Source organism: Acomys minous (assembly GCF_964271855.1).
Source record: "Acomys minous genome assembly, chromosome: 18".
Classification (NCBI taxonomy): domain Eukaryota; kingdom Metazoa; phylum Chordata; class Mammalia; order Rodentia; family Muridae; genus Acomys; species Acomys minous.
Window position 1 is genome coordinate 51,222,592 of NC_140501.1, and position 13,431 is coordinate 51,236,022.

The 13,431-nt window shown below is 43.3% G+C and overlaps 1 protein-coding gene across 1 annotated transcript; it reads right to left on the reverse strand.

The window, feature by feature from the left end:
* Positions 1-9,061: 9,061 nt before the first annotated feature.
* NEFL (neurofilament light chain) lies at positions 9,062-13,230 on the reverse strand. The gene is made up of 4 exons (XM_084768017.1): positions 11,940-13,230; positions 10,940-11,064; positions 10,210-10,529; positions 9,062-9,645 (listed from the first exon to the last, which is right to left on the reverse strand). Exons 1-4 carry the CDS (start codon positions 12,984-12,986, stop codon positions 9,506-9,508), a joined length of 1,632 nt encoding a protein of 543 aa, XP_084624143.1. The 5' UTR covers positions 12,987-13,230; the 3' UTR covers positions 9,062-9,505.
* Positions 13,231-13,431: the final 201 nt, after the last annotated feature.

Sequence of the window (13,431 nt, forward strand, 5' to 3'; positions counted from 1 at the left end):
CAGTCTGCCCCTCCAAGCTCCATCTCAGCAGACAGCCCCATGTTCCAGCTCCCTGGTGTGTCCTATCTCCTGGTACACCACCCCTACCTGAAAGCTTAGAGACCAGAAGCCATAAGGGAACAACAGAGCCTGCCAGCAGAGGTGAGATCTCCCCATGGCCATCTGTGCCAGATCCCCCACCCCCCATGCCACCAGCCTGCAATGTGCTCCACTCTCCATCTCCTGGGCATGCTCCATTTCCCAGGCCTCATCACTACCTGACATTCCAGAGGCAGGCTGCCATCAGGGAACAATAGTCCCAGAGACAGGCAGCTACCAGGGGATGGCAGCCCCAGAGGCCAGCAGCCATCAGGGAACAGAGCCAACCATCAGGGAGCAGCAGGGACAGACAATCATCAGGATCCAACAATTCCACACTCACCCCATTTCCTAAACCCCACCTCTACCTGCAATCCCAGAGACCAGCAGCCATCAGAGACTACCAGTTCTCCCTGTATCTCCAGAGGCCTGCTACTACCCAGGAAAACCAGAAGTCTGCTACTATCCGGGACTACCAGCTCTACCTACAATCAGGCACCAGCAGATTTACTAACTCCAAGGTCAACCAGATGGCTAGAGGTCAGTATAAGAACACAAGCAACAAAACTCAAACCCATATGGTACCTCCAGAACCCAGCCATCCTATTTCAGCAAGCCCTGGATACCCTAACATTCTGAGGGGCAAGAAAATGATCTTAAATCTGATGTTACAAAAACGAAAGAAGTACTAAAAGAGGAAAATAAATCCCTCAAAGAAATACAGGAAATGCATTCAAGCAAAAGAAAGAATTCAATAAATCCCTTAAAGAAATAGAGGAAAATACAATCAAACAGGAGGAGGAAATGACTAAAACTATTCAAGATCTAAAAATGGAAATAGAAGAAATAAAGAAAACACAATCTGAGGCAATCCTGGAGATGGAAAACCTAGAGAAGAGAACAGAACTATGGATATAAGCATTACAAACAGCAAGGTCAAGCAGCCACCAAGGAACAACAGTCCCAGAGATAGGCACTCTCAGATGTAGACGATACGAATAAAGAAACTGGTACATCAGAAAATGAAAATGTTAAACCTAAAAAGTTCCCGACACAAACTATCCAGGAAATCTGGGACACCATGAAAAGACCAAACCTAAGAATAATAGGAAGAGAAGAAGGAGAAGACTCCCAGCTCCAAGGCCCAGAAAATATTCCCAACAAAATCATAGAAGAAAACTTCCCCAACCTGAAGAAAATGATGCCTATAAACATACAAGAAACTTACAGAACATGAAATAGATTGAACCAAAAACGAAAACGCTACCACCACATAATAATCAAAACATTAAATGTACAAAACAAAGAAAGAGTATTAAAGGCTGCAAGGGAAAAAGGACAAGTCACATATAAAGACAAACATAACAGAACTATACCTGACTTTTCAAAGGAGACCATGAAAACCAGAAGGGCATGGATAGATGTCATGCACAGACTAGGAGACCACAGATGTCAGCCCAAACTACTGTACCCAGCAAAACTTTCAGTCACCATAGATATTTCATGACAAAACCAACTTTAGACAGTACCTAGCTACAAATCTAGCCCTACAGAAGATACAAGAAGGAAATCTCCAACCCAAGGAGGCTAATTATATGAAGGAAAATGCAGGAAATAAATAACTCCATATCCACAGAACCAAAGAAATGAAACACACACACACACACACACACACACACACACACACACACACAACCACCACCAACATCAAAATTCAGGCATTAACAAATACTTGTTATTAATATTTCTCAACATCAATAGCCTCAACTCCCCAATAAAAAGGCACAGGCTAACAGAATGGATGAGAAAACAGGACCCATCATTCTGTGCAAAAAGAAACACACCTCAGCAATAATGATAGACATTTCCTCGGAAGTATAGGGCTGGAAAAAGTTTTCTAAGAAAACTGACCCAAAAAGCAAGAGGGAGTAGCCATTCTAGTATCTAATAAAATAGACTTTCAACCACAACTAATCAAAATATATGGAGAAGGACACTCATCAAAGGAAAACTCCATCAAGATGACATCTCAGTTTTGAACATCTATGACTCAAATGAAAGGCACATTCATAAAAGAAACGCACCTAAAACTTAAATCACACATAGAACCATACACTTTAATAGTGGAAGACTTCAACACCCACACTCACCAATGAACACATCATCAGGAGAGAAACTAAATAGAGAAATACTGAAAATAACAGACATCATGAATCAAATGGACCTGACAGATATCTACTGAACATTTAACCCAAACATAAAAGAATATATGTTCTTCTCAGCACCTCATGGAACTTTCTCAAAAATTGACCATATACTTGGTCACAAAACAAACCTCAACAGATACAAGAAGATTGAAATAACCCTTTGCATCTTAGTAGATCACCATGAATTAAGGTTGGGACTCAACAACAACAGAAAGAACAGAAACTGAACAACTCCCTACTCAACAACCATTGGGTCAGAGAAGAAATTGAAGACTTTCAAGAATTGAATGAAAATTTAGGCATAACATACCCAAACTTATGGGGCACACTGAAAGCAATGCTAAGAGGAAAGTTCATAGCACTAAGCACCTTCATAAAGAAATTGGAGAGAACTAGCAATTTAACAGCACTCCTGAAAGTTCTAAAACAAAAAGAAACAAGCACACCAAAGAGGTGAAATCAATAAATTAGGAACAAGAAGAACAATACAAACAGTCAATTGAAAGCAAGAGCTGGGTCTTTGAGAAAATCAACAAGATAGACAAACCATGAGCCAAACTAAATGGTAAAGGGAACAAAATCAGAAATGGAAGGGGTACATAACAACAGACACTGATGGAATCCAAAAAATTATTAGGTCTTTCTTTAAAAGCCTATATTCCACAAAATTGGAAAATCTAGAGGAAATGGATTAATTTCTTGGTAGATTTTACTTACCAAAGTTAAATCAAGATCAAGTAGACAGTTTAAATTGTTTAAACACTCCTATAACCTCTAAAGAAATAGAAGCAGTCATCAAAGCCTCCCAATTAAAAAAAATAAAAAATAAAAAAGTCCAGGGCCAGATAGATGGTGTTAGTACAGAATTTTACCATACATTCAAAGAAGAGCTAATTTCAATACTCCACAAGGTATTCCACAAAATAGAAACAGAAGGAACATTGCCAAATTCATTCTATGAAGCCACAGTCACCTTGATACCTAAACCACACAAAGCCTCAACAAAGAAAGAGAATTTCAGATCAATTTTAGTCATGAACATTGATGCAAAAATACTTAATAAAATACTCGCAAACTGAATCTAAGAATATATCAAATATATCGTCCACCATGACCAAGTACGCTTCATCCCAGGGATACAGGGATGGTTCAATATATGAAAATCCATCACTGTAATCCACAATATAAACAAGATGAAAGGAAAAAATCACATGATCATCTCATTAGATGAAGAAAAGTCCTTTGACAAAATACAACACCCCTTCATGATAAAACTCTTGGAGAGATCAGGGATACAAGGCCCACATTAGCATAATAAGGGCTATATACAGCAAACCAATAGCCAACATCAAATTAAATGGAGAGAAACTCAAATCAATTCCACTAAAATCAGGGACAAGACAAGGCTGCCCACTCTCTCCATATCTCTTCAATATAGTATTTGAAGTTCTAGTTAGAGCAATAAGATAACCTAGGACAACAGGGGGAATCCAAATCAGAAAGGAAGAAGTCAAAGTATCACTATTCACAGATATTATAATTGACTCCCAAAATTCCACCAGAGAACTCTGACAGCTGATAAACACCTTCAGAAAAGTGGCTAGATACAAAACTAATTTTTTTAAAAAATCAGTAGCCTTCCTTTATACAAATGAAAAACAGGCTGAGAAAGAAATTAGAGAAACTGCACATTTCACAATAGCCACAAATGTGAGGTATCCTGGTGTAACTCTAACTAAACAAGTGAAAGACTTGTATGAAAGAACTTCAAGTCTCTGAAGAAAGAAATTGAAGAAGATATCAGAAGATAGATAGAGCTCCTATGCTCATGGACTGGTAGGATTAACATAGAAAAATGGCTGACTTACCAAAAGCAATCTATAAATTCAATGCAATCTCCATCAAAATAACAACACAGTTCTTTACATACCTTGAAAGAACAAGTCTAAACTTCATACAGAAAAACAAAAAAAAAAATCCAGAATAGCAAAAACAACTCTATACAATGAAAGAACTTCTGGCGGTATCTCCATCCCTGACTTCAAGCTATACTACAGAGCAATAGTAATAAAAAATTCATGGTACTGACATAGAAATGGGCAGCTGATCAATGGAATCAAATCAAAGACCCAGGAATAAACCCACATGCCTATGGACACCTGATTTTTGACAAAGAAGCTAAAACCAAACACTGGGATGTGGGGGGGATAGCATCTTCAATAAATGGTGCTGGTCTAACTGGATGTCTACATGTTAAAAGTGCAAATAGAACCATATTTATCACCATGCACAAAACTCAAGTCCAAGTGGATCAAAAACCTCAACATAACACCAGATACACTAAATCTAGTGAAAGTGGGGAAGACTCTTGGACTCATTGGCACAGGAGACAGCTTCCTGAACAGAACACCAAAGCTCTAGCTATAAGATCAACAATTTGTAAGTGGGGCTTCTTGAAACTGAAAAGCTTCTGTGAGGCAACGGACACTGTCAATGGAATGAAGTGATAGACTACAAATTGGGGAAACATCTTCACCAGTCCTTCATCTGACAAAAGGGCTAATATCCAAAACATATAAATAAGTCAAGAAATTACACACCAAAAACAAAATATCCCAATTAAAAAATAAGGCAGACAGGTAGAAAATATAATTCTCAATGAAGGAATCTTGAATGGCCAAGAAGCACTTAAAGAAATGCTCATTGTCCTTAGACATTAGGGAAATGCAAATCAAAATGGCGCTGAGATTCCATGTTACACCCTTCAGAATGGCTAAGATCAAAAACCCAAGTGAGAGCTCCTTGCCCTCTCACCTCCTGCTTGTGGTTTGAGACATGAGCTCTGTTCTTACCACCGTTCTGTTGCTCCACCACTGTAGCTCCAACCCTCTACAAGTATAAGCCCAAGGAAACACTTCCTTTACACTTTGTCTTGGTCATGGTGTCTCATGACGGTAATCTAAAAGTAACCAATATAGAGGCTTTAATGGCAAAGTCTAAAATCGGAGACTGTGGCGTTGCCAGGATCCCTCTTTCTGCTAGGAACTGTTTTGGCTCTTCAAGGTCTTTTAGGATTTTTCCTAGTTCTTTGAAGGGAACTGCTTTGACACTGAAGGTCACTTGTGATAATACAGCCGCCCAGGAGCATAGGAGATTTTCTGTGTTCTGGTGTCTTCTTCATTTTTCTTTCTCCAGTTATCTAGTATTTATTTCAGAGATCTTTCCTCTCAAAGATGTTTTTTTAGCCTCTTGGGTGCTACTCACCTTTTTTAAAAATTGTTTTATTGTGTGTGAATGTGGGTGTGTGTGTGTGTGTGTTTTAGTATGTGCACGCGAATACAGGTGCTCACAGACACAAAAACATGTCAGGTCCTTGGAACTGGGACGACAAATAATTAAGCTGCTGAAGTGAGTGCTGGGCACCAAAATCAGGTCGTCTGCAAGAGCAGCAGCACTCTTAGCCATTGAGCCATCTTTCCAGTGCTACACTTAACATCTCATTCTAGTATTTGGCAGTTTTCAATCTTCCTTCCTTCCTTCCTTCCTTCCTTCCTTCCTTTCCTTTCCTTTCCTTTATATCCTGGTGGTAGCTCCATCCCTTCTCACCTCCCAGTCCCACCCTCCCTTCGCTATTCCTCAGAAAAGGAGAGCCCCCTACCTACCCATCCTGGCTCACCAAATCGTATAAGGACTGAGCAGGTCCTCATCCCCTGTGGTCTGGCAAGACAGTCCTTCCAGGGGGAAGCAATTGAAAAGTTGGCAACAGAGTCCATGCTAGGGAGAGCCCCTGCTCCCTTCAATAGACGACCTACATGAAGCCTGAGCTACACTCAGCTACATCCAACAATGAATGCCTGTCCCCACTTTCTCTTCTAATAGATTTAGAGTATCTAATGTTATGTTGAGGTTTTTTGATCTGCTTGGACATGATCATGGTGGTTGGAGCACCGAAGTGAGGGCAGTGAAATATATACAGCACAAGATAATTAAGTAGGGTTGAGATCCCTTCAGGGGTTGTGTGACCAAACATTTCCTGAAGAGACACAACACACATGTCTATTCACTCCAAATAGGGATCCTATGACGGATCAACATATGTGTACAACCAAAGTCCAATTTGGTGAACCAAAGAGCTTTATTGGGGTTACTTACAGGAATATGGGTGAGGGGTGACTTACAGGAGAAGAAATGACTCAAAGATGGCTGCATCACTAAAGCCACCCTAGCATGAGTGACAGCTCACAAAGCTGGGGACCTGGAGCACACTGTGCAGCTAGCAGGCAGCTCAACAGGTTGAAGGATGTCCTCTCTAGGTGCCTCAATTGGTCTAGACTTCTTCTAGGCAGCTCAGCTGGTTTCTGCTTAATCAGAGGAGTTGGTTGGGCTCAGTCTTTGCAGCTTTGCTTGTCCGAGAGTCTTCTTTGCAGCCCAGCTCTCTTCTGTCTCACCTGGCTCTCAGCTTTTATTGCTTACTCTGGCAGGGAGGGGGGAAGCCAGTGAATCTGATCAATTTCCAAGACTTCCTGAAGCTATTTTGAGATACCTGTTCTTTCTACTTAAAAGATTCCATGAAGGATACAATGTTTCCAATTCAGAGGAAAAGGTTACACATCTGGCTATGTAGATGACATTGAAGATTCTGAGTTTTATATGCAAATAAATAGAAAACTGCAGGAGAGCTTAGTCAGGGTGGGGCAGGAAGAGGAGTGGAAGAGTGGCCTGGTTGAACTTGGCTTTCCCAATGATTAGCCTACTATGTAGGGAACAGAGGCAGCCCAGAGTGTATGTGTATTGTTGACATGGGCAAGGCCATGACAAGGACCAAAACCATGAGAAATTGGTAAGGCCTTCCCCCATATGGGTCAGGCTCAGAGTTGGCAAACCCTTCTTTCTCTGGTCCAAGCTCTGGCGTTTACAGATGATTGATCACTGTGTACAAAATTTAGCAAGAGGCCTCCTATCCAGACTCTTAACTCCTTCTGTATGCTGTACCTAGTAAACTAGTTGAGGTTCTGAGTTGTAGAGATAATACTTGTGACCCCATCCGAACACACAGTCTACCTGACCTGAGCTTTCCTGTATCGATGTGTCTGCCATGTCATCATTGTCACTGTCCTTTCTACATCCCCTCACTCCCCTAGTCAGAATTCAAGACCCAAGCAGAAGGGATGGGCACTACTACAGACTGCTGTTTGCAGTGGCCCCAATAAACACTTAGGAAGTCTGGGGAAGGTGGCAGAGGACATAGAGAGGTATGCATGGACTCAAGAAATGTTAGCAGTAAATCTATGTGGTAGGGAAGGACTAGACTAGATGGGTGAAGGAGAAAAAAAAAGCAAGGGATATAATGTCATGTAGACGTGTCTATTTTGTACTTCTTCAAGATAACCTTGGATAGCCTTACTTATTTATCTTAATTATATTATGGGCTAGATGGTTGTGGAGCAGGGCGACTGAGAAAGGGAATGAAGAGTGAGAGCCAAAGTCTGTTCTTGTGTGGAGCTAAGGAAAGAAAGACTAGCTGGTGACTCAGGGTAGAGGAGTTTTTTTTTTTAAAAAAAGACTTTAAACTCATTGAATTTAGTTTTTTTCAATATTTTATTATGGCACACAGGATTGATTATGGAATTGTGTTCTTCAATCAAATATTTCTTAAACCAACCAGCTGATTGTATCAACTCATGACTAATGAGAACAAGTGTGAAAAGCTTGCTGTCTAAGAGTTTCCTATCTATGAAGGAATGCCAAGAGCCTTCATAGTTCAAATTCACACCATGATAAAGAAATGCTTTGCCTACTTGTGTAGTAATACATATACTGCAAAGAGACCATGTAACTTTACATGGTGACCACTTTGGTTTTAGGTCAAATTCCTAAGTCTCAAAGTTCATCTAAAACACAGATAGTGAAGAAATCAACAGACCCAACAGTTGTTTACAAACACCAGAGCAGTAAACAGGTAAAAATTTCATCTATATTCCACACTAAACACAAGTGCAAGAGTCACCATGGCGTTACCATGGATGTGGGCAGATGGGATATAGATGTGGTGGTGTGTCCAACCAGGCATTGAAATCCAAATATTTACCAATTAAGACATGCAGAGCAATGCCAATGCAACACCCAAATTTATTATCTCCCCCCGAGAAGTAACAGTAATATAATTCCATTACCTGCTTGTGTGGTCTTTAAAGGATTTTTAAAATGTATAGCATTAAAGGCAATTTATGTGAGGCAGTAGTTATTAAGCAAACAACACACCATTCGTGAGCTCAGGATCCCAAGGCAACATGTTTGCAGTGGCAGATAACCTCTGGTGATCTTACTTTCCCCGTGTCATTCCTCTTAATTATCATTAGCTCAGATTGCAATTTATGCCCAGGATACTCAAGAATATATTTAAAACGTAGCCATAGTGACAACTGTGTGGTATTCACAGTCTACCCAGGTTGTGCTACTGTATAATAGTCCATCATAATTTCAAAATTGCCTATTAGAAAGCCATCTTTCCAGATAAGATTGTGTATTTTATTTGATGCCTTACATTGTTATTTATGAATTCTATCATTCATATTTGTTAATAGTAAAGTTTGGAGGGAGGGTATTTTCTAGTCTTGATCTATTTCTCTATCCCTCGGAATGTCCAGTTATGAACTGCATTCACTAAAGTTTTTACTTTATAAAAAAAAATTGGAGGTCAGTAGTCCACTTGTATATGGTTTATGTTGGTGCCTTCTTTAAGATATTTTAATTAAGTAAAAAACCACAGCAAAATATGTTATTCAGTGTAACTTTATTTACTATTTATTGCACATAACTCAAGGTCTTTAATTTCTAACCACTGAAGTTTCAAATGACTATTTTTTCCATAAGTTGCACATGAACATTAGTGAATTCATTTATTCATGTTGTGTGTGTGTGGTTTTTTTTTTATTATTGTAAACATCTGTGTGATTCACATTGCCATAGATCCTGAACTCAGAAGCATGGACCATGCACAGGCTGGCAGCAAGCCAGAAAGCCACTCTGCAAGCAAACGGATACTCTGCATAAAGAGAAAATTCATAGCACAACATTGAATGTCCAACCTAAGTCATCTCAGAATTATACATATATTGACTTCTTAATTTGTATAGGATCTGGAACTCAACTGGTTGGTTGGTGATGAGGTTGACCTGATTTTTGGGAGATTGTTTTCCTGGAATAGTTGGGAACAGGGCTCAATCTTTCTTCTTAGCAGCTTGCTCCTCCCCAGCACTCTCGTCTCTCTTCTCTTCCTCCTCAGATTCTTTGGTGTCTTCCTCTTCACCCTCACCACCTTCTTCTTCTTCTTTTGTATCTTCAGACTCATCCTTGGCAGCTTGGACATAAAGAAGAAAATACAAATTCCAGGTTAAGTCTAGGCAGAGCATTTCTACGGAGGCTTTGTTAATTACTAAACTCTATCTTCAGAGTGTCCCTGAAAACCAGTTGGCCCCACCCTCCTGAGGACCTGTAACAGACAGTGCTTTCGGTGAACAATTTGCCAGGAAGCACATCCGTAAATAAAAGGAGGTCATTCCAGGTTTTGGGAGCTCATCTTCTCTCCAAGACCTGGCCTCAATATTTTTATGAGTCTGGTACTCATGTTCTTTAGGGCACAATCAGTTCTTGGCCTTTTGGCCAACATTAAGTGTTCTTCTGGGTACCAAAATACTGTGTTACATGAGTGTGTTTAGATATGACCCTTTTACAGATTATCAGAGGTGCTTATTAAACATGTGTGTCCTCATCACATGTGTATTATTTACGACTACAAAACCCACATAGAATTTTCTATGTAAGCAAGACCTGCATAGCTCATGTATCTCCCAATAAATATCCACAGCCAGGCATTTGCAATATGGATTCTGAAGGATTTTGTGTGTGTGTGTGCTCTGCATACCTTCTTCCTCCTCAGCACCTTCCTCTTCCTCTGCCTCCTCTTTCTCCTTCTCCTCCTCTTCTGCTTCTCCTTCAGAGGGGGGCTCATCCTTGGCCTCCTCAGCTTTGGTAGCCTCAATGGTCTCCTCCACCTCCGTCTGCTCTTCCTGGACATGGCTGGTGTAGTAGGCGGGGAATGAGCGAGCAGACATCAAGTAGGAGCTGCTCTGCAAGCCACTGTAAGCGGAGCGGCCAAAGACCTGCGAGCTCTGAGAGTAGCCACTGGTTATGCTGCCCACGCTGGTGAAACTGAGCCTGGTCTCTTCGCCTTCCAAGAGTTTCCTGGTGAGGAAAGAATAAAGGGTACATTCAGACCAACGCTGGATATGCCGTCGTGACTTGCTATAAGCCCGCCATTCATCACTTTCCCCTACTACTGACTCAAAAGCAAATACAAGGACAGAAATAGACATGATTAAGATTTAATAGGGAGTTCACTAAGGACCCCCGCTCAAAAAGGAAATAAAAACCCACCTTCTATGTATCCCTATTAGATTTTAAATGCAGATGCTAATAACCAGGCTTGCATTACTTCGGGGTTAACCCCTCACACGTCTGTACCTTCTCGGAGGAACACCAAAGTAGGACTATTCTAGAACACTTGTGATTAGACATAAAACTCTGCACTGACTCCGTGTTGTCTGGTCTCCCCTGCGATGTCGTGCGCACTGGCTGCACCATTCTGGTTTTACCTGTAAGCTGCAATCTCGATGTCCAAGGCCATCTTGACGTTGAGGAGGTCCTGGTACTCCTTCAGGTACCTGGCCATCTCGCTCTTCGTGCTCCTCAGTTCATTCTCTAACTTGTTGATTGTGTCCTGTTGGAAGAATTAGTTTGGGTGTTCAGAGCACAGATCTCTACTGGATTTGCACACCTGCAGTAAATCTCCCTTAAAATAACGGCGTGGGGGCTTTGGCCTAAAATGTCCAGTCTAATGAAGCATGAGAAGAGGAAGAGGAAAGGGGGAGAGGGCGAGTAGACTGATATGAGCAATTTGTAAAATTGTTCTCATTCTATTGATTATGGTAAAATGTCTTTTAAAATACAGTCGTAGTAGAATAGTAGTAATAATAATAATAATAATAATAATAATAATAATAATAATAATAAAAATATCACCTTTGTCACTTCATTTATGCAGGTCGGGGGAGGGGAATATATATTTATATGTACTTCTTTTTTGTCTAAAATGCCTTCCACAACTCTCTATTTCTTCTCCCCCAAAGTTGAAGGACTTTAAAATAAACAAAGCAAAAATTGATAGCAGTGATTGGCCTAAAATGTAGTGACTGTATTCTTTTGTTCCTCTTTAAATACAGAACTATCCCAAGGCTGCCTGTTTGGGAACTAGTGAGAGCTAGCAGCCATATCTTTATTAACCAGGAGATCCAGGAAGTACTGAGGGTATCTTGGAGTTAAGGGTGTCAGTAGAGAGAACGCATTAGACTGCTGGGCAACGCCCAACTCCTACTCCCCCCCCCCCCCCGCTTGCATTTCCCAAGCAAGCAGTCGCGCCCCGCCCCCTCCAAGTGCCCCATCTTTTCCACAAGCCCCTGGAAGCCAAGCCCTATGATAGTAGCTCTATGCTCGAGGACCCCCTAGCGTTCACTCCCTGGGTACACTCCTGCACACTACTATGCAGCCTCCCCGCGCCTCCCCCCTCCCCCCCCCCGAGTTTAGAGCCGGCCATACCTGCATGGCGCTGATGTCTGCGTTCTGCTTGTCCTCCAGTTCCTGCAACTGCTTCTCCAGAGCTTCGTTCATACCCCGGCAGGCTTCGATCTCCAGGGTCTTAGCCTTGAGCAGGCGGCGACTTTCGGACACCTCGTCCTTGGCAGCGCGCACAGCGTCGGTGTTCTTGGCAGCGCTCTCGGTCAGCACCGTGAAGCGGCTCTTGAACCACTCTTCGGCATTCTGCATGTTCTTGGCGGCCAGCTTCTCATACTGAGCGCGGATGTCCTTGAGAGCGGCGGAGAGGTCGGGCTTGGAGGACACGTCCATCTCCACGGAGATCTGCGCGTACTGGATCTGAGCCTGCAGCTCGGCGATTTCTTCCTCGTGCACCTTCTTCAGAAAGGCGATCTCGTCCATCAGGCTGTCGATCCGCTTCTCCAGTTCTGCGCGGGCGAGCGCGGCCTCATCTGCGCCTTTGCGCGCTTCCATCAGCCGGCCCTCGGCGTCCTCGCGGCTCAGCACCTCCTCCTCGTAGCGAGCCTGCAGGTTGCGCAGAGTCTCCTCCAGCCCCTCGCGCTCGCCTTGCAGCGCCTGCTTCTCGTTAGTGGCATCTTCCGCCGCCAGCCGCAGATCGCGGATCTCCTGCTCGTAAAGGGCACGGAAACGGGAAGGCTCTGAGTGCTTCTGACGCAGCACCAACAGCTCGGCTTCCAGGACCTTGTTCTGCTGTTCCAGCTCGTGAACGCGCTCGATGAAGCTGGCAAAGCGGTCGTTGAGGTCCTGCAGCTGTGCCTTCTCCTGCGTGCGGATAGACTTGAGGTCGTTGCTGATGGCGGCTACCTGGCTCAGATCGAGGTTCTCCAGGCTGGGCATCAAAGAGCCGGAGCTGGAAGAGTAGCTGCGGCGCACGGACAGAGAGGAGGACACCGGCGCGGAGTAGCTGGAGTACGCGGAGCGCGCTGTGCTGTAGCCGCTGCGCACGCTGGAGATGTGCACCCGGGGCGTCTCCACATAGCGCCGCTTGTAGGAGGTTGAAAAGTACGGCTCGTAGCTGAACGAACTCATGGTGGCGGCCGGTGCGCCCCTCCGGCCCGGGGCGGAGATGAGGGACCTAGAAAGAACAGGGAAGACGAGGGAATGGGGAGAATGGATGGCTGTGTGCGGCTCGGCGCCGTCCTGCCACCCCTATTTATACGCCGAGACTCTGACGCAGACTGCGATCGATCGCTGTGCGCAGGCCAGTGGGGGCAGCGCACTACTGCAGCCAAGAGGAGGATTCTGCGCAAAAGCGAAGGCGGGGGCGAGCGACAGGAGGCTAGAGAGCTGCAGCTCCCGCCTGGCGGCTTTCCTCAGAGGCCCCCTAACTTTCTCTGAGACCCCCATAACACACCCCTCTCATTCCTTTTCCTTGCCTACTCCCCCAACCTCTTCTGCGTATTAATACCTAAAGCCCGCATGACTTGGCTCCTTAAATGTTCCAAATAAAAGGTTCTCGGTCCCTACTGACACA